At 37.4% G+C, this 21,588-nt stretch overlaps 1 protein-coding gene across 1 annotated transcript in view; it reads left to right on the top strand.

Annotated features, from left to right (window-relative positions):
- Positions 1–21,588, top strand: part of LOC106880231 (polycystic kidney disease protein 1-like 1) — a 246,725-nt gene that overhangs the window by 181,179 nt on the left and 43,958 nt on the right. Inside the window, exons 36-41 of the mRNA XM_052970309.1 lie at positions 4,293–4,505; positions 5,826–6,104; positions 7,613–7,729; positions 8,854–9,008; positions 18,338–18,438; positions 20,147–20,342. Of these exons, the coding sequence (XP_052826269.1) occupies positions 4,293–4,505; positions 5,826–6,104; positions 7,613–7,729; positions 8,854–9,008; positions 18,338–18,438; positions 20,147–20,342 (1,061 nt within the window). The remainder of the gene's footprint in view (positions 1–4,292; positions 4,506–5,825; positions 6,105–7,612; positions 7,730–8,853; positions 9,009–18,337; positions 18,439–20,146; positions 20,343–21,588) is intronic.

The following is a 21,588-nucleotide window of genomic DNA, read 5'->3' as shown; positions in this document are numbered from 1 at the left end:
TACTGGCCCACATAGCCACAACTCACCCCCACCCATTTTGCCCATCTGCCCCCTCCATCCCCCTCTTGCCAAACTGACCACCCTCGCCATTCTCCATCTCTTGCTGCTCCGACTGGTCGTTTTCTCTTTCTTTCTTTCCTTCTCCCCTTCTCAGACAAGAATAGCCATGCAGATCCTCTACAAAAACCTGCTCTGCTCCCTAACCTTCTCATAGTGGTCCCCTTGTACCTTAGTGTGTGATGTTGACCTTACACCTCCCTCATGGTGACCTCAATAATGCTGGTGTGTAAACTGGTTGGTGTTAGGGTTAAGGCATCCAGCTGCAGAAACCATGCCGAAGCAGATGGTGCAGCCTGATGTGCTCTTTTCACACATCAGATGCTGTCAAACTAGCCAACCCATGCCAGCATGGAAAATCAGCATCAGATGATGATGATGATGATGATGAGGGTTTAAACGGTAAATATCTTTTTATTGTCAAAATATTGTTTCCTGTTGTCTCACAATTCTAAGGCCTTTTGATGACAATTCATTTTGTCGGTGCTGTTGCCAACTTCATCCTTCAGAAGCAGGGAACCAATATCAGTCATGCATTGACCCTAATCGAATAGACTACAATGTAGCCTACTTTCATCATCGTTTAACATCTGTTTCCCATGGGTTGGATGCTTTGACAGGAGGTGGTAAGGCTGGTGGGGGGCTGCACCCAGCCCCATTGTTTGTTTTGGCAAGGCTTCTATAGCTGGATGCCCTTCCCTAATGTCAACAACTGTACTGGGTGCTTTTTATCTGCACCAACTTTGACAGGGTCACCAAGTAATTTGCAAGACACAAACCCACCTCAGCTGGGAGGAGGGAGTTGCCGGTTGTTTTTCTTTTTGACTTTTGTGTTTATTCTAAGAAGATGGTGACTTTGATGGAGGGAAAAGGGTAGTAGTAGTAGTAGTAGTAGTAGTAGTAGCAGCAGCAGCATTGGTGGTGTCTCATGTACCTGTTTATTAATTTGAGAAACTTGGTTAGAAATTTGGGTTGAGTTGATTATAAATGCCGAGAGAACAAAATAATGTAATATGGACAAAAGGAGGAAAACAGAAGAATCTTAAATTGAAGAAGAAGAAGAAGAAGAAGGAGGAGGAGGAGGAGGAGGAGGTGGTGGAGGATAAGAAGAGGAAGATGAAGGAACAGAAGGAGAAGAAAGAGAGGAAGTGAAGAAGAAGAAGAAGAAGGAAGAAGGAGAAGAATAAGATGAAGGGGAGGGGGAGGCAGCTGGTTTTGTATGTCTGATGTATTGATTGATTTGCCAGCCAAAACAAACTGCTTTTCTTGGTCTGCACCTGAGATGGGAACAGTTGCAACAATATGGTTGCACTGACCTGCCTTCTCACTTTCTCACTTTGTCTTTTACTTTAATTCTCATTCCCACTACCACCACCACCACCATTTCTTTCTCTTTTGGACAACTTCCTTCCTTGCCATTCTCAGCATCTTCTCTCCATTCTATTTTTTCTCTTCCTACTTTTGTTCCCCTTCTTTCATTTCCTTTTATCTCTCCCACCACCACCACCACCACCACCCCTTCATTCTTTCATATCTAAACCAACAGTTTTTCACTTTAGGTTCTTTTATATTGTTTAGTTTATATATTTATAAGAACAGGTATGGTTGTGCAGTAAGAAGCTTTCTTCCAAACTACATGGTTCTGAGTTCAGTCCCACTGTGTGGCATCTCTGGCAAGTGTCTTTTACTATAAGTTCAAGCCAACCAAAACCTTGCGAATGAGTTTGGCTGATATAAACTGAAAGAAACCTGTCATGTATATACATATATATATATTGGGTTGTCCCATAAATAATGTTTTTGCAATTCCATGAACTAAAAGTCGGAGGGAGACGCAATAAACTACCTGCATCAACTTGCTATAAAAGCAGGTAGTAATTTTACCTTGTCCTTATTCTTAGTGCAAGTTTTGAAGAGTGCAGAGCGATTGTAACAGTTCTTTTTTCAAAGCTATAATGAAAGTGACAAAGGAGAATATTTGGCATATTTTGCTTTATGAGTTCAATAAAGGCAACAACGCAACGGAAAGTGCAAGGAATATTAATGTAATATATGAGGATTGGACAATAAGCGTAAGCCAGTGTCAGTGGTGGTTCCAGAAATTCCAAGTTGGAAGCTACAGCCTAGAAGACGATCTTCATCCTGGAAGATCTGTAGAGCTCGATGAGGATGTCCTGCAAACTCTGATAGAACAAAATCCCACCCTGACTGTTGAGGAACTAGCAGAGAAGCTTGGATTTGGTCATTCAACATTTCATTCAAGTCAGCGCTAGAGAAAAGCGACCATCTTTGGTTTCAAAACGAAAGGTGTTCTTCCATCAAGATAATGTTCGGTCACAATCAGCGAGGATGACATTCCAAAGGCTGGAGCAGTTTCTATCATATTCGCTGTACATTGTCCCATCTGATTATCATTTATTCCGCAGTCTTCAAAATCATTTGGATGGAAAAAATATGAATTCTGTAGATGAAATCAGAACAGCACTGGAGGCGTATTTTTGACACAAACAAGTAAATTTTGGAAGAGGAGCCTTGCAAATCTACCAGAAAGATGGAAGAGCATTGTAGAGAATGAAGGAGAGAATATTTTAGGTTAAAAAAGAACTTTGTTTATCTTCATTTTAAAATATAAAAGAAGTATAAAAAAAACTGCATTATTTATGGGATGTCCCAATATATATACACACACACACACACACACACACACACACACACATGATATATATATATATATATGTGTGTGTGTGTGTGTATATGTGTGTGTGTGAGTCTATGTATGTCCCCTATTGCTGGTTGACAACTGGTGTTGGTGTGTTTACATCCCTGTAACTTAGCAGTTTGGCAAAAAAAAAAAAGCAATAGAATAAATACCAAGCTTAAAAATCAGAAAAGTACTGGGGTTTATTCCTTCAATTAAAAATTCTTCGAGATAATAATACCCGAGAATGGCTGCAGAATGACTGAAACAAGTAAAAGGTAAAAAAAACCATAATATATATATATTAAGCCCGTTGATACTTACAAAGTGTAACAAATTGTCTAGAATGGCTTTCACCTTAATTAATTAATAATAGTATTTATATGCATTTGCTCCATATTCTGTTAATACTTCAGTTATAAACAAACTATCACTTGACTCTGCAATATAACATACTCTAGCTTAAATTACTAACTTTATTTTAATTTGCTTCTTGCTTTTTCACCTCTATAGTATTTTATTTTTATTATTTGGTAATATTATTCTATTATAAAACACTAAAAAGAATAAACCTATTGTCATTATTTTGATTGTATAATTAATCTTTAATTATCAGCTATCTTATGGATTCCCCATTACCTCTATTTTATATTTTGTTTTTAATTTTACTTTTTAGTTTCTATTTTATTTACTTATCTGTTTACTAAAATCAATCTATACACTCTGCTTATCTATTGCATTAGTATTGGTACATATGATATTCTAAGATATGACAATTATACTCATATACCTACTTTTTCACATTTTCCTTTACTTAACACCCTACAAGGTTATACTGCTCTATTCTTAATAAATATCATAACTCCAATAAATATACGACCTTGCTCCCCTTTGTAAGGTTTACATCATATTCTCTAATGGTTTACAGCCGTATACTCAACATGCAGCAATGGATCAAATTAAAATAAGACAGGTTAGTATTAACAGGGTAGAAATGCAAGTAGTGAATGAATAAACTTAAAAGCAAGGAAACAAATCCAAAGAGCTTATTTGGTCATAGCTTTTCACTTGCATATGAAAGTGTGTTATAGCTGGGGGCTTTGAATTTGAGAAACAGCAGTGGCACTACTTTTTGCCGGTGGTAGAAGTGGGGATTTGGTATCAAATCTCCTAGGGAGATACTTACAGAAAATGAATAAAACTTCCATTGTCTGTAAGTAAATCTTCTCTAATAATGCAAAGTCTATCCTCCAAAATTTTCACTTGAGAACAGAGAAAAAGATAAATTACAGATGCAACAGAAACGACAAGCAATCATCACATTGATATCCTGCTACGTCTGTGTATCATAGTTTGCTATCATCTTGATAGCACACTAAAATCGTTTTTAACATACGAGCAATCTAGCCTGTTTTATTCACACCCATATTATACTGTGCAATACATGCATTCTACATACATATTTTATGCAATACTTATTTGGATCTGGGCTTTTCAATATATCATTTATTTATCTTCGTTTCATTTATTTTCACAGCTAAACATGGAGTCAGCAAATCTGTCATTTAATATACTTCAGTCTATTCTTGATGCTTCAAAGAAACTTTATGATGTGATGGGTCACCAGACAGAAAACCTCCTTCAGCTTGCCATTGATTCTTTATCAAATATTGTTGAAGCTTCGTCTACATCACTGGATTCTTCAACATTCATAGTAAAGTCATCAGATGTAGCAAATGGATTTATTACGGTAAAAGTCTTGTTCCGTGCATTTGTATATATCTGCAGCTGTCCAGTGTGTGAGAGACAGAGAGAGAGTGTGTGAGAGACAGAGAGAAAAAAGAAGGGAACTTTTATTAATGCTACATTAATGGCTACTGCAGCAGGAATCCAATTCTAATGATAACATTTGAAAGAATCAAGTGTAATGATATCTTAATTCTAACAAATGTCCTCTTGGTTGATTAAAATAAAATACCAGTATTATGTGTTCTTAAAAATATTTTTGCTGTTATAGTTACTGATTCAGAGCGGAAACTCCTTGGCAGATGGTTCATAAAATTAAACCAAAGCTGAATCATTTCATTTGCAATAAACATCACATAATTACAATCCTATCATCTAAACATATGTGACATAATAATAATAATAATAATAATCTTCTGGAGTATTCAAGCAGTTCCAAGCAGTGCTGTTTTCACAAGTGCTCCACCCTTATTGCCGCCCTTATTTGTTCCATGTACTTTTCAAGGTTTTTACTCACTGTTCCCAGGGCTCCGACAATTATTGGTACCACTACCATCTTTTTTGTCAACCACAACTGCTTTGATAAAACTCATAAAGAATCTTGCAAACCAAATCCAAAATCGAAATAAAATAGTAATAATAATAGCAGTACCAGGCAGTGGCTTTCATGGCTTCTCATCTGGGTGGGATAAGGGATCCTCGCATCTCTGATCTTTGTCTGTACTCTTCACTTTTATTCAAGTAATGAATATTATCTACCTTGAAAATACCCAAAAGCAGTTGGATTGTTGGGGGTAAGCAAGAAATTTCTCCATTGCTGTTCAGATTTATGGACAGTTTTGCATAGAAGGCAAATTGAATACCAGTAATATATGGAAGAGAGGAGAGTGCATCAAATATCACCTACTTAAAGTGGTTTTTACAAGCAGCCCTTTTTTTCCACTGTTTTCTTTAATTGCTGTAAAGGTGTGTGTCTGCATTGCTGTTACAAATGTTGCTGAAATAATCTACCAAAAATTTATCATTCTTTCTGTATTGGTTGTCTACTTTCTTCTATATAATTAAATATCCTTCTTGTTTTTATTTCCTACTGACCAGTCAAAAAGTTAAAGTATTCATAACTATATACTGTGCTCAGTCTGAATATGATATTAAATGATATAATGAGGACATTATTGTTTTTTAAGTTCTAATCACATTACACTGTCAATTATAATTTACACTTCTACTCTGTCAATTATACAACTGTCACAGTAGAAACTAATAGAATGCTATCATTTTAAAACATTTCTTCAATGTATTTATATTTTATTTTTCCTATCAGAATGAATTGAAGTTTGCTACAGTTGAAGAAAAACCAATCCAACACAAATCTCCTGGCATCAGTATTTATGCTGCTCGATATAATATTAACTTCAAGCCAAAACTAACTATAGGTAAAGCATCATTTGTCCTACCAGAAGAATTAACAAAACATGTTGATCTTAACCCTAATGATGACAAAGATTCTCCAAAGCAAGGAATCAGACGTAAATGTTATCAAGCACAAATGACATCATTTCGCAAGAAAGGCTATCCTCTTGGAAGTATGGAGACTAATAAGGTATATTCTACAGTTTTAGTCCCTTCATTGCATTTTACACATCAATTTCTCTTTGTTCATGAGCTGTAATTTGACCTCCTAAGAGGGCTGGGTGCCACAAAAGAAAAAAAAAGGAACTCAGTGCATTGTGTAAAAAGGTTGGTATTAGGAAAGGCTTCCAGCCATGGAAAAAGCATATCAGATGCAGAAGAGTGCAAATGATGCTTTTCTCATAAAATTCCTTGCACACACTCTCATACTCTCTCTCACACACACACTCGATATGAGAGATATAAATATACAGAGAAAGAGTGAGAGAGAGAGAGAGTCTGCTAAATACAAGATGGTATCAATAGGTTCTGAGACTACTTAGGTATAATAAAAAAAAAAATAACCTATTTTCCTAAGTTTTAACATCTCATCTTCTTTGAAATACCTTGTGCAGCAATACACTGGCCCCAGGGTGTTCCTGCCACTTTAGCAATCTGGTCTGGAAGTTGTTTTCTGTGAGTGAGTTGATGACCTTCTGTGATTTGTTCTGGATCTCAACAACAGTGTTAAAATGGTGACCTTTGAGCTGCATTTTCGTCTTGGGGAAAAGATGGTGCTAAATCTAGTGACAAGGGTGCGTGTGGAAGTGATGCCATGTTGTTTTTGGCAAGAAACTCGCAAGTGAGGAGAGCTTAGTGAAAAATCCAATTTTTCTCGCTCCACAGATCTGATTATTTTCACCCGAAGTCCTCCCTCAAATGCTTCACAGTAGAAATCTCAGTTGACAGTCTGGCTCTGGGGGAACAAATTCTCAAGGCACAATATCACATTTCTGGGATGATGCTCATGGCAGGTCTTCTAGATCACTCATTGTCTTTGAGGGTCATTCTTCCACTTTTAAAGTGCCCTTGCCACTCAAAACATTTCTTACGACCCATTGCCTCATCCCTGTAAGCATGCTCATTGTCTCCGAGGCAGACTTCCCAAGTTTAACGCAAAATTTCACGTTGGCTCATTGTTCTTGTCCATGACAGAATCGCAAACTACAACATACACATGATCAGTAATGTCACTCGGTACACTACCTCACAAAGGTCACTGCTAGCTTTCACTGCGCACACAACCATATGCTGCCATCTGTTGGCACATTACAGAACTAGTTTGGGAACTTTTTGATATCACCTTGTATATACAGAGAGGATAAAAGTTGACAATGAGGGGTGTTCCTAATGGCATTATTCGTATTGTAATTGAAAATCATGGATCCTATGTGCAGGAGGCAACTATAGCTAACTTTCTAATTGTATTTCTTTTGAAGATTTTGTGATATTTATGTGATTTTGGGAAGAGCATATCTATGAGTTTCAGAAATTTTCTAGCTATATTGGCTATAGATATAACAGGATAATATCAGACAGACTGGAATAAATTCCTCCTCCTGTCTTTATCTCAACCGCAGAAGAAAATGTAATTCTCATAGCTGTTGCATGCAGATCTGTTTAACATTACGTATTATTCCTATATCACATTTGTTCTAGGTGCAGTCTCAGGTTACATCACTCAAGTTATACAGTTGCGATGGTAAAGCTATTATTGTTGACCACTTACCTAAAGAAGAACTCATTACTATTGGTATTCCATCAGAAATTAATGCAGTAAGTACACAATCCTAGATATTGGTGTCATTGACTGTTGTTGAAAGTTTAAGGCTTTTGTAAGGATTCATCTTAGCCGCATTGTAGTTGTCCTGAAAGAAATAACGTCGATACTTTTATTTCATGTAAAATAGCATTTAATTTATCCAGTGTAATCCAGTTAAAGTAAATATTGAATGGTCAGGCTAAGTCTAAATAAGGGAAAAAAGCTTCAAAAGTGTCTGTCAGAAAGTTGGAGAAGAGTTGAGTTAGAGTTAAAGTGAGTAGAATATGGGTAAAAAAAAGAAAACAACAGCAAAAAAAAACAAACAACAATTGTGATTGACTATAATGTAGCAAAAGTGAAAACTCTTGAATATCTGCTAATATCTCCATCATCATCATCATCATTGTTTGACGTCCGTTTTCTATGCTGGCATGGGTTGGACAGACATCAACATTTACCATTACATCAGCAAACTTCAATATTATTATCCATTGTTTGAGTGTAAGACTTACTGAAGCTTGTTTTAATTTCTGTGTTACTAAATGTCTTTGATTTTGCTGGTGATGTCATTCTGGTGGTTACTTGACATAAAAATTCTTTGATTATTACTTAGTTTGAGTTAAGGCAGTGAGCAGGCAGCACCATTAGCATGCCCGGCAAATTGCTTTGTAATATTTCATCCATCTTTATATTCTAAGTTCAAATTCTGCATTTTATTCTTTCGAGGTCGATAAAATAAGTACCAGTTGAATACTGGAGTTGATGTAATCGTATTGCTCCCTTCCTGAAATTGCTGGCCTTGTGCCAAAATTTGAAATCATTATTATTTAGTTTGATATTATTGCATGAAAGAATAATTTCATTAATGAGAAGGCCACAAATTTGAATTGATTCCAATCCAAGGCTGAGAAGCAAAATTGACAAGATTTGAACTCAAAAGGTAAATGGTCAAAGAGTAAATGCTTCAATGCCATTTAGTCCAGCATGAATCTCCATGACATCTTTTTGAATGTGAAATAAATAACATCAACAATAAAAAAAAAACATTGTTTTCTGAAAAATATTAATGCTGTTTGCAGAAAATTGAACAATTTCTAAATTTTATATTTTATCTTTTTTTGTTCCCCAATAATACCAGGATAAAACTATTGGTAACCACACCTTATATCGGACACACATGAACATCCATCAGTTTAATGTTTCAAAATTGAATAGAAACCAATCTTTTCATGTATTGGTCAACTTTACTCCAGTATATACGAGTCAACTATTCCCTATTACTGTCTCGATAAGGTCAGTATCAAATCTTTTTCCATGTCTTTTACTGAAATATTAACTGTTTCAAATACTTATTACCATTTTTACCAAGATTTCATGTAAACCATTTATTCACATACACAATAAATATAACATAATGTTACTAAAAACAAACACCATATGGTTCTATCATATATATATCATTTGCATCTGGCACTGAGTAATGAAATAACAACATTCTAATACAAGTATCTTTTAGATATGAAAGAGCTGAACTTTCTGAAGATGCATAATTTTGTTGCTTTACTATTTCTAGCTGATATGAAAACATATCACTCTTAATGAGTAAAATTGTTACAAAACTTCATTATTACAGCAACATTTAACTCAACAGGTTAACTCAAATTTATTGTATATAATAAAATGAATATTGTATATCATCATCAATCAACATCAGTTTTCCATGCTGGCATGGGTTGGACGGTTTGACTGAAGTCTGACGAACCAGAAGGCTGCACCAGGCTCCAATCTGATCTGGCAGAGTTTCTACAGCTGGATGCCCCCTGGATGCTTTTACGTGCCACCAGCACGAGGGCCAGTCTTGCGGTACTGGCAACGGCCAGGCTCAAATGGTGTTTTTACGTGCCACCAGCACGAGGGCCAGTCTTGCGGTACTGGCAACGGCCAGGCTCAAATGGTGTTTTTACGTGCCACCAGCACGAGGGCCAGTCTTGCGGTACTGGCAACGGCCAGGCTCAAATGGTGTTTTTACGTGCCACCAGCACGAGGGCCAGTCTTGCGGTACTGGCAACGGCCAGGCTCAAATGGTGTTTTTACGTGCCACCTGCACAGGAGCCTTTCCAGCGGTGTTGGCAACGACCTCACTCGAATGTTTTGTTAATCCAACTTAAAATTTCTTCAGTTTTCTTGGCGCTTCCATTCTGCTGATTAATTGCCATAAAAATGTGTAGCAAATAACTTTTTTGTCTTTTTCTATTTAGTTTCATAATAATTCCATGAATTTCTTTAATCAGAAATAATCTGTTTATTACTGTTTAACAATAAACTTGCAGTGGCAGATTGTAACACTGGATCTGAGAGTAGGAACATTCTTTTTTGATCAAAGGATCTAATCCCTTTATTCGCTTTATTTCTTTAAGATAACTTACCATATAGCAACAAAATATTTAAGGGTTGAGGGAGTGGGGGGGGGGAGAAGAGAGTGAAATTAATTCTTAATTCAAAATCCCAGTAATCATGAAAATAAATATCTTCAGAAACTTATAAAAAGTCTCAAATGAAATTGAATTAATTTATAATATCCATCTGTGTAGCATACATAATGTATATACACTTTTGAAAGATATACTGTTGTGTATTTTGTGTGAGAGAAAATTGCTTCACAGACATGCTGTTGCATTGCATTTACAGAGATTTTTTACAGCCATGTAGGCATTCTGTAACATCAAGAAATGTATTATTATTATTTACTGTTTCATATATATCAAGGCATGAATTTCATTCAGGTATTACAAACTCCAAGAAGTGCAACTTACATCTAAGATTCCCATGAGTCACCTGTATTTTTAAGACATGTCTATGAAAAGCAATTTTCTGGAACAAAAACCACAGCAGCGTGCCTTTCTACAGCATATATATATTCTAATAAGTTTAATTAATGAAAGTAAATTTTATTAATTAAACTTACAAACATTACAAAGATTTATTTGCAAAATATTAGCAGACTTATTCTCAAGAAAGATAGCTGGTTATTAGAATAAGCAGAAACATTTATATGACAAAACTAAATTCTAAAACAAATCAGAACTCTTAAATAGATTTTCTTGATAAATTATAGAAATGTGAATTCTGGTCCGTCAGTCCGGCCTGAAATTTTGACTCTGACCTCTTCATCAAAGAAGGTGAGCAAAGTTTCAGGTGTAGTTGATGGCCCAAAAAATCATCCTTTCTATTTAGAAATGTAATAATGACTTCAAGACATGATCTTTTCCCATACACCTCCCCACTTCTTTATTTTCTCTCTTTCATTTACTTCATCTCATCTTAAAAACTGAACAACTTGAATGACCAACACTAAGTTGGTTGCTCTCCAATCAGCTTATTAGTGGCATCTATTAATTTAGTATTCTACTATATTTCCTGTGTATATATATGTATGTGTATATATATGTGTGTGTGTGTGTGTGTAAGTATGTATTCTGTATGTGTGTATACTCTCTCTCTTTCTCTCTCTCTCTCTCACACACACACACACACACACACACACACAAGATGCATTCCAGATGTTATGAAACTTTCTCAGGAGAAACATTTATTAATTTTAATGAAGTACAAACCCCTAACCCTAACCCTCTGACTTCGATGCCCATGTTGTAGCATTCCTTCCCCTTTGTGAAGCTCCCATGAGAATCATCCAAAATGAAGGTGTCCAGGCCCTTTGTCACAACATCTTTCATCTGCTCAATGTTTTCAAAATAACTGCTCCTGTGGTTCTCTCTCAATTTGAGGACTATTGGGAGGTTGAGGGACAGTTTTCAGGCCTGTCTCTGTCAATCCGTTGGTTACCAGGATGGAATTGTGGACTGCTGTATTGTTGTGGTATTTTGTCGACCATCTGGCTAGAGGTAACCCAATGCATGCAGACAATGCCCTTACGATTGGGAAAAAAAGGGATCATGAGCTTCCTGATGGACTTGCTTTGCCTGGCCTCTTGTGTCGGTGAAAAACAGATGCTTGGCTCATACAATTTAACCCATGACCAGTCTGGAGCGTTTCAGAAGTTTCTAGTTTGTCTTCACATCCTGACTGCATTCTGCAAAATGGTCAACTGTAACAAGCAATGCTTAGGTGTGTTCAAAGTGTCGTTACAGCTGTCCCTTTCAGTTTGGAATGAAAAACTTGGCAGGTCAGCTTATTAAATGTATAGTAATACTATACATCTAATAATCTAGGGCATTTATAACTAAATAATTTAGGACATTTATCCCTGTCACTCCTAAAACAGTCTCAAAACGTTTGGAATGCATCTTCTATGTATGTATGTCCCTATGTATGTATGTATGTGTGTGTGTGTGCATGTGTGTATACACACACATGCACACATAAATCAAAACAGGAGATTAGAAAAAAGTTTGGGGATTATTTAATCACCATTATTAGTTTTGTTCTTTCTTCTCCCCTCCAACTGTCAGTGAGACCCCTGATTGCTGACGATATAAATAAAGGCTTCATTGAAATGTAAATTTTGTAGTATTTGATTGTCTGTCTGAAGGAGGTATCTTACATGTTTCACATACATGTACACTTTTGTAACTCCCATTAGCAAATGAAACATATGTAATGGTGAATAAATTGTGCCAACAATTTTTTCCAGTGTCATGTTTTGATGTGAAATTACTCTGTAAAAAATATTTTCCTGTATTATTCAACTTTTATGCATGTCTCACACAAATGCAACATCTACATACAACTTTAGAATACTGAAATAAACAGATGTCTTTCAAGGAAACACAGCTTGGATTGTAACTCTATCTATATAATTATATATATTACTTCATGTATGCATATGTGTGTGTGTGTGTGTGTGTGTGTGTGTGTGTGTGTGTGAATGAATTGTGCATATATATATATGAATTGTGTATGTATATATATATATATATATATATATATATATAATCATCATCTTCATTTAATGTCCATTGTCTATGCTGGTATGGGTTGGACGGTTTGACTGGTGCTGGCATGCTTCAAGGCTGCACCAGACCCCAGTCTAATTTGGCATGGTTTTCTATTGCTGGATGCCCTTCCTAATGCCAACCACTCTGAGAATGTAAAAGTGCTTTTACATGCCACTGGCACGGGTGCCAATTCATGTGACACTGGTATCTGCCAAGACTGTGATTTTGCTCAGCTTGATGTGTCTTCTTCTCAAGCATGACATCATGCCAAAGGTCTTGGTCATTGCCTCTGTGAGGTCCAACACTCGAAAGGAACTCAGCCACTTTGCCTCCATGAGGTCCAGCGCCCCAAAAGTGTTCTTTACATGCCACCAGCACAGGTGCACTTGGTTTGATGGGTCCTTTCAAGCACAGCACGCCACCAAAGGTCTCAGTCGTTAGTCATTGCCTCTCTGACGCTCAAAGTTCAAAGATCATGTTTTATTTGTGAATAAATTTATAATAGAAACGGTTATATGTATATATATATACACGGCGGTGCATCAGCATGGCCACAGCTCTAAGCTGAAACTATAAACAATAAACATGCACACACACACACACACACACACACACACAAACGCATATATACATACATACATATATATGTGTGTATGTATGTATGTATATTTTTTTATTCATGGATAAACAAGGCTACCAAAGATTTCATATACAGAGAAATCTCTCAACATGAGAATGTTGGTGTAGAGGTCATGGGAGGTAGCTTAGAAGAAAATTGTAATTGATGTTTTCCTTGCATTAGCCCTGGTATCTTTGTAACAAACTGCATTCACCATAGATGGATTAATTCCTTAATTATTTTATGTGAGGACACTTGTGCATGTCCAAATTTATAGAGATAAATACACATGTGTGTGCATGTGTATCCATGCAAAATATGTGCACACACACACACACACACACACACACACACACACACACACATATATGTCTACATATTTACTGACACCAAACTTGGTTAATGGGATTTCCTCCCCCTGCATGCACAAGCAGCAAATAACACTTTGAAATTCCAAGTACAACACCCTACCCTCATCCGTTAAACCACCACCCCAACCTGGATAAGATTTTCTCTGGACATCAATTATACGTACCATTTGAACATTATGCATAAAAGACCTGCTCCCATAAGCTTAACTGGATTCCTTCATTATGCAGATATTTGTGCACATATTTATGACATCACCTAATTTACAGAAAAACACACATATACAAAACTTTATGAATTTGCAAATCCCAGCTAAGAATAAACCATCGTAATTAGCTTTCTTTGATCTAGAGAATGCCTTTGATTGGGTACCCCTAATCTTATGAGAGAGCTAGGAGTAGACGAGTGGCTGGTGAAAGCTGTACAGGCCTTGTATAGAGATGCTGTCAGTAAGGTGAGAGAGAGTTAACTGCAAGTACAGTGAAGAATTTGATGACAGGTAGGCATTCATCAAGGTTCAGTCCTCAGCAGTCCTCTCCTCTTCATCATTGTCCTCCAAGCCATAACAAGAATTCAAGACCAACAGCCCCTGGGAACTACTGTATGATGGTGATGTTGCCCTCATAGATTCCATATCAGAGCTAGATGAAAAACTCCCCAAGTGTGGAAGCAAAAATCTGGAATCTAATGGCCTTAAGGTTACTTAGCAAAGACTAAGGTCTTAGTAAGCAAGAAAACAGACAAGACCCGACGCTGTTCAGGTAGCTGCCCCTATTTGATTTGTAGGAAAAGTGTAGACAGGAACTCCATATGGTGTACCCAGTGTAAGCTATGGACACACAAGAGGTACAGTGGGTTAATCAAAAGGTTATCAGAGAAAGTAATGTTCATATGTGGAAGATGCACAGGGGCCATAAAAACTACAGAGACTCAGGAAATTGATTCTCTCAAATGTCCCATGGTTCATTAGAGGTAGTGGATAATTTCTGCTACCTAGGGGACCAAATTAGTTGTGGGGGAGATGTAAGGAGAATGTAATAGCTAGAATAAGAATAGGATGGAGGAAATTCAGAGTGTTTATACCTCTGTTGGCTACCAAAAGTTTCTCTCTCCAAGCAAAAGGAAGTCTATGAAGCATGTTTACGGACAGTGAGTCTTCATGGTAGAGAGACATGGGCCCTGAATGCATTGGACATGCTAAGGTTAGAGAGGAATAAGGCTAGTATGTTCCATTGGGATGTGTAATGCAAGTGTACATGTGTGACAGAGTGCCAGTGTATTGAGAGAAAAGTTGGGCATAAAAGGAATTAGATTCAGTGTGCACGAGAGAAGACTGTATTGGTTCAGTAATGTGATGCAGATGGGTGTCGACGACAATTCCATAAAGAAATGTCACTCTCTCAAAGCGGATGGAACACATGGAAGAGGGAGACCCAAGAACCCATGAGACAAAGTACTGAAGGACAACCTCAGGATACTAAATCCTTCAAATGAGATGACAAAGGACCAATATCTGTCAGCTTACTGTAGTCAAGAAGGTCCGTCCTCCACAGCAGATGTGGGATTGCAGCCACATCTAAAGTACTCACTTCGACTACAGCTGCTAACTATGGTCACCACAGAATGTAAAATGAATAGTGGAACATGAAATAATCCAGTGAAGCTACACAAAAAAGATCATCTTAATGCAATAGGTCAGCTATTGGGAAAGGCTGAAAAAGTTCAGCCTCTTACTGTATTGAACAGGGTACGAAAAATATGCAGTAACATATATCTGGGAAATCCTGGAAGGACTTCTACCAAACTTTGGCATTGAAAGTTTCAAAACAGCAGAGCAGGATGCCACTGCATAGTGCCAAAGATCTCAACATCACTATCAAGAAACAGGGCTTGATATTGTGACAGCTTGTGTTTCTGAACTAACAATGTATGGTCCTTAGATGAACTGTTGGCACCTCTCCTATCAGGAGGGCTCAAGCTACATCCAGCTTGAATTTCAATAAAGCAGAATGGAAATCAAACAACAAAGAGATCTATCAATGAAACTGGTTTGACATTCTATGTATGCAACTCATTGACTTAAAACTCAGTTTATGTCAATAGTATCAAACTATATGCATTAAATACACTCCAGAAAAAAAAAGAAAAAAAAAGGCCAGCATACCAACAAACGAAATTTTTAGTGACAGGAAAATCCATCTGAGATACAGATAAAACATCTCGAATCAAGTGAGCAAGCAATTGAGGGAGAAATCTGCTTTGAGATGGACACTCCTGGAAATCGAAAACAAAATCAAACTCTCTCACAGAAAGGAAAAGGCAGAAAAAAAAAAGAGAGAGAGTGAGAGAGCTGTTGAATACATATTAAGAAACTCTAAAGCTTTCTATAAATTTGCAAAGCAAATAGGAAGAGTAGAATATAAAATAGGACCATTGTTCCAAGGGAAGGACTCACTGGCTGCTCACTGAAAAAGGATAAATGAAGTGCTCAGTGAACATTTAAAAATATCTTCACTTCCCTTCTGGCACACATGCAGATACAAAAAACAAAAACCTGGCTGAATTCTTAAATATTGCAGCCCTGCAGATGAAGGTGGTAACCATTGATTACATTAACATTGAGGGGGCAGAGGTAACAATGGCCATAGATGAAATGAGCTCTCAAGTTCAGTAACTGGTCCTGATGGCTTCCCAGTTGTTCTCCTGAAGTCATGTAAGCTGGTTTTAGAGAAATCACTTCAGATACTTATCTAGGGATGCTTATTCAAATGGTAAACTTCCTAAAAAAGATAAAAGTAGGTATTATATGCCCTATCCACAAAGGTGAGAGAAGAGATAAAATCTACAGGCCAATCTCTGACTTCACATATCAGTAAAGTCATGAAGCAAATAATCAGAAAGAAACCTGATAATATTCCGAGAAGAAAATGACTTTTACTGAACAATTCACAGCATGGCTTCTGTCCATTGTGATGCTTTCTCACACAGCTCTTACTGCACTATGACTGTGTTTTGATACAGCTGCATGCTATATCTTGACTTCACAAAGGCCTTTGATAAGGTAGGTCATGGCATGATGTCACAGGCTGCAAGACCTTGGGGCACAACTGGTAAACTGGGAGAGTGGCTGCTAAAAGACAGAAGTCGAGCAGTTGCAGGTAATGGAGCCCTCTCTGAGGAAACTCAAATTCTAAGTGGCATGTCCCAGGAACTGTCTTGGGGCCATCACTGATCCTAATAGCCCTCTTAGACATACCCATGGTCACTCAGACAGTCACTGGCCGTAGCTGTGCTCATGACACAAACATTTTCACAGGCAATAAAGAATCCAGATGATGAATGCAATATATAAGTGGACTGAAGCAGATTGATGCTGGAAGACTTCAAGCACTGCAGACAGCAAAGTGCAGATAAGTAGCAGGGCAGATACTAAAGTCCTTCAAGACAAGAGACTAATAAGCTATGTTGACCCTGTGGAGGACCTTTGTTCTCAGCCACCTGGACTACTGTTCTGAGTTATGGTCACCACATTGTGCCAAACTAACAGTGGAGCTTGGAGCGATGTGTCACCACACTAAAATGATTGTAACAGTGCTGCAGATGAGCTACAGGGACAGGCTGGAAAAACTACGACTTGGCATAAAGACATGATAGATATGTAATAATCTCTATATGGAAAATTCCGGAAGGGCTAGTATCTAATTTCAACATAGAGTGTTATACAAATGCCTGAACTGGACTCCATTGTATTGTATGTAAGATACCATCCACTCCATCTACATTCAGAACCAGGAACTGCAATGGCTTAGAGTTCAAAGGGCCACAACTCTTCACTACCCTGCCACAAAAATTAAGAAATCTGCAGAATGTGGACACAGATGTCTTGAAAATGGAACTAGAAATTCTTCCCTCCACAATAACAGATGAACCAATAACCCAGTATGAGGTATAGTGAAGGGCAGTGGAGTCAAACTCCTTCATACAGAGCACATTCAGGAGGGGTGACGTGCAACCCCACTACCCTGAAGAAATCAGCCAAAGAAGAATCATACATAAAAGTGCAAAATCACAGTGGTGCTCCAGCATGACTGAAATGAATAAAAGAATATACATACATACGTATATCATCCTCATCATCATAGATGCATTTTCCTTGCTGGCATGAGTTGGACAATTTGACAGAAGCTGACCAGCTGAAGGGCTGTTCAGGTTCCATTGTCTGTTTTGGCATGGTTTCTACAGCTGGATGCCCCCTTCTTACCACCAACCATTTTACAGAGTGTACTGGGTGCTTTTTATGTGGCACCAGCACTTACGAGCGCACAAGATTAGGGATGCTTAGCTGAATAAATAAGTATGTGTGTGCTTAAACTGTTGTGCTGAGTTGTGTTCCTTTGTGTGAAATAGTGATTCAATACGTAGAGATGGATAAAATGAGAACATAATTTGCAAACTGAAATAATTCCTGGGGTTGATATGATTAACTAAACCTCTTAAATTTTTACTCCAGTATGACCACAGTCCAGTGAATGACGTCCTTGAAGGAACAGTGTGTGTTGAATACATACACAAATATGTAAAACATACTAGACATTTGTATACCTGTATATACACAATTGCCATCATGATAATTTAGATACATTATATTCAGAATATATCTTGTTTTTCTTTTATGTCAGCGAAAATCGACCAACGAAGTCCATGCAATATATCTATACTAAGAAATTCAACCCTGATGAAAATGTTGTGAAAATATTTTTACCATCTGGAGAACTAGAAAGTAGGCTTTCTTCCTATTCATTCAATTTCATTTTAATTTTTGAACACTGACAGCCTTTTAACTATACATACTTACATGTGTGTACTTATGTATGGATGTGTGTGTGTGTGTGTGTGTGTGTAGGTACAGGCATGGCTGTGTGATAAATTTGCTTCCCAACCACATGGTTCTGAGTTCAGTCCCACTGTGTGGCACCTTGAGCATATATCTTCTACTATAGCCTCGGGCTTACCAAAGCATTATGAGTGGATTTGGTGGAGGGAAACTGAAAGAAGCCAATCATGTGTGTCTGTGTATGCATGCGTGTGTGTGTGTGTTTGTTAATAGTTTTTTTTTTTAAATACTGTTACATGTGATTATGCAATTTTGCTTTTATTTTTTTGTTTTTGTCTGCATGGGTGTGTTAACTTATTTAAAAACAAAGAAATTGTTAGATTTGCATATATAATACTTTTCAATATGCTTAATGGTAAGTAAATCGATTTATTTCCTAAAATTCTTTTATTAATTTTGAGAATATGAAATGCTAAGTATAGTTTATATTAAAGATTGTTTACCAACATGACATGGCAGTCCTGGTTTAGGACGAATGTTGCTGTAATTTAGCCCCAGGAGACATCGTCTCCAGCTCGCTATACAACACGATCTGTGTCCTTATATTTTCGAAAATATAAGGACACAGATCGTGTTGTATAGCCAGCTGGCGACGATGTCTCCTGGGGCTAAATTACAGCAACATTCGTCCTAAACCAGGACTGCCATGTCATGTTGGTAAACAATCTTTACTCCAAAGTACTGTTACTAAATATCTCATGTTGTGAGATTTAAAAATAGTAATTTTCTAGTTTATATTAGTTTATTAAAAGTTTTTTCTAAGTTACTTAGTCATAACGCAGCACCCCGTCAGTTACAACGACAAGGGTTCCAGTTGATCTGATCAATGGAACAGCCTTCTTGTGAAATTAACATGCAAGTGGCTGAGGACTCCACAGACATATGTACCCTTAATGTAGTTCTCGGAGAGATTCAGTGTGACACAGAATGTGACAAGACTAGCCCTTTGAAATACAGGTACAACAGAAACAGGAAGAAAGAATGAGAGAAAGTTGTGGTGAAAGAGTACGGCAGGATTCACCACCCACCCCAACCCCTCCCAGAGCCTCGTGGAGCTTTAGGTGTTTTTGCTCAATAAACATTCACAACACCAAGTCTGGAAATCAAAACTGTGATCCTACGACTGCGAGTCCACTGCCCTAACCATTGGGCCATTGCACGAAGGCACCAGATGTGTTATAAAATGCTGTCTGAGTTGTTTTTCGTTGCATGAAACTTTTAGTAGCTCGTAAAAATAAATACTGAATTTTTTTTTTTTTTTGACCTTACCATCACAAAACAGTACATTACACACACATACACACACACACACACACATACACATGAATATGTATGTGTGTATATAATTTATATACATATTCATACACACATACACACACACACACATACACATGAATATGTATGTGTGCATATAATTTATATACATATTCATACACACATACACACATACACACATACACACATACACATGAATATGTATGTGTGTATATAATTTATATACATATCCATACACACACACACACACACACACACATTCACCTGTATGAGACAAGGAGAGAATAAAAGTAATGTATTTTGTTTTCCGTTTCTGTAGATGGCACTTACTACCTCAGTATTGTGGATGCCACATACAATGAAGGACGTCCAAGACGGGGTGTAGCAACACATCGCAATTATACACTGAAACTATGGTGGGGACAGTGTTTATTTTGGAACAAAACCGACTCCATGTGGTCAGACAGTGGTTGTACTGACACCAGTGAATCAACACCAAAGTGGACTCAGTGCAAGTAAGACGTTTTCTCTAATTACAATCAAAAGACTTTTATCTATTTCCTTTTCACCTTGAACCTTATCATTGATTTGACAGGTTTTCCTAGCCTATTTCCGCACCTAAGAGCTCTTGACTTTTTGAAGGCTTTTGACAAAATTGTTCATGGAATAATATGACACAGAATGCATGAGCTTGGTTATAACTGGAAGACCAGGAGAGTGGCTACATGACTTTGTGAAAGATAGAAGTCATAATGGGAGCCATCTCTTAGGAGTGTCTGCAGGGTTACTGTCTTGGAGTGTGGTGTTCATAGTGGCCCTTTCAGACAACCACCTTTACAAGCAATGCAAATGATACAAAAGTCTCACAGGTAATACAGAACCCTGAAGATTCCTTGCATTTGCAACATGAGCTAAATGCAATACTCAAGTGGAATGAGGACAAAAGATGCAGTTTAATGCTGCAAAATTCCAAATCCTACACTACCAGCAGGCAAAACTAAATGCAGTGCAGACAAAATGCTCTCGAGCAGGAAGGACTGCATTCTCAGAAACTCAATCAGCACATGACACTTGGCCATTTGACATGAGTATCGATGCATCTTACTAAGTTGTCAGATGAAATGCTTGTGGCTGGCCAGACAGATTCTAAGAACTTTCAGAACAAGAAAGCTGGAAACTATGATGGTCATCTGAAGGTCAATTGTCCTCAGTTTTTTTTTACTATTACTCCTAACTATGGTCACATCATAGTGTAAATTTAATGGTGGAACTTGAAGTATTCAGGCTAACTATTAGGAAAGACTCGAGAGATTAAGACTCTATACCCTGGAGCAAAAGTGGGGAAAATAAACTAATAAACATCTAGAAAATCCTGGAAGGACTTGTCCCAAACTTTGACATTGAAATTCATACTAGCACCAGAACAAGAAACCATTGCATAATGTCAAAGATTCCACCCTTGCCATCAAAATACCAGACCAGATGTTGCTTGCGATTTAAAGGCCTACAGTTTTTCAATAGCCCTTCAAAAGACTTGAGTGATCTATACGGGGTGGATGTAGATGTCTTTGAATCAGAACTGTATTTCGTACTGACAAGAGTCCCTGATGAGCAATCTTCACAGCTGGAAATGCAAATGAGGGCAGAAACATCAAACTTCCTCATTTACCAAATGCCACAGTGAACCTGAAGCTGTAGTTTCAAAGAGGAGTTATGCCTGCACCTCTCTCTCTCTCTCTCTCTCTCTCTCTCTCTCTCTCT

The sequence above is a fragment of the Octopus bimaculoides genome, chromosome 9, assembly GCF_001194135.2.
Source record: "Octopus bimaculoides isolate UCB-OBI-ISO-001 chromosome 9, ASM119413v2, whole genome shotgun sequence".
Classification (NCBI taxonomy): Eukaryota; Metazoa; Mollusca; class Cephalopoda; order Octopoda; family Octopodidae; genus Octopus; species Octopus bimaculoides.
This window is presented reverse-complemented; position numbering and strand designations above follow the sequence as displayed.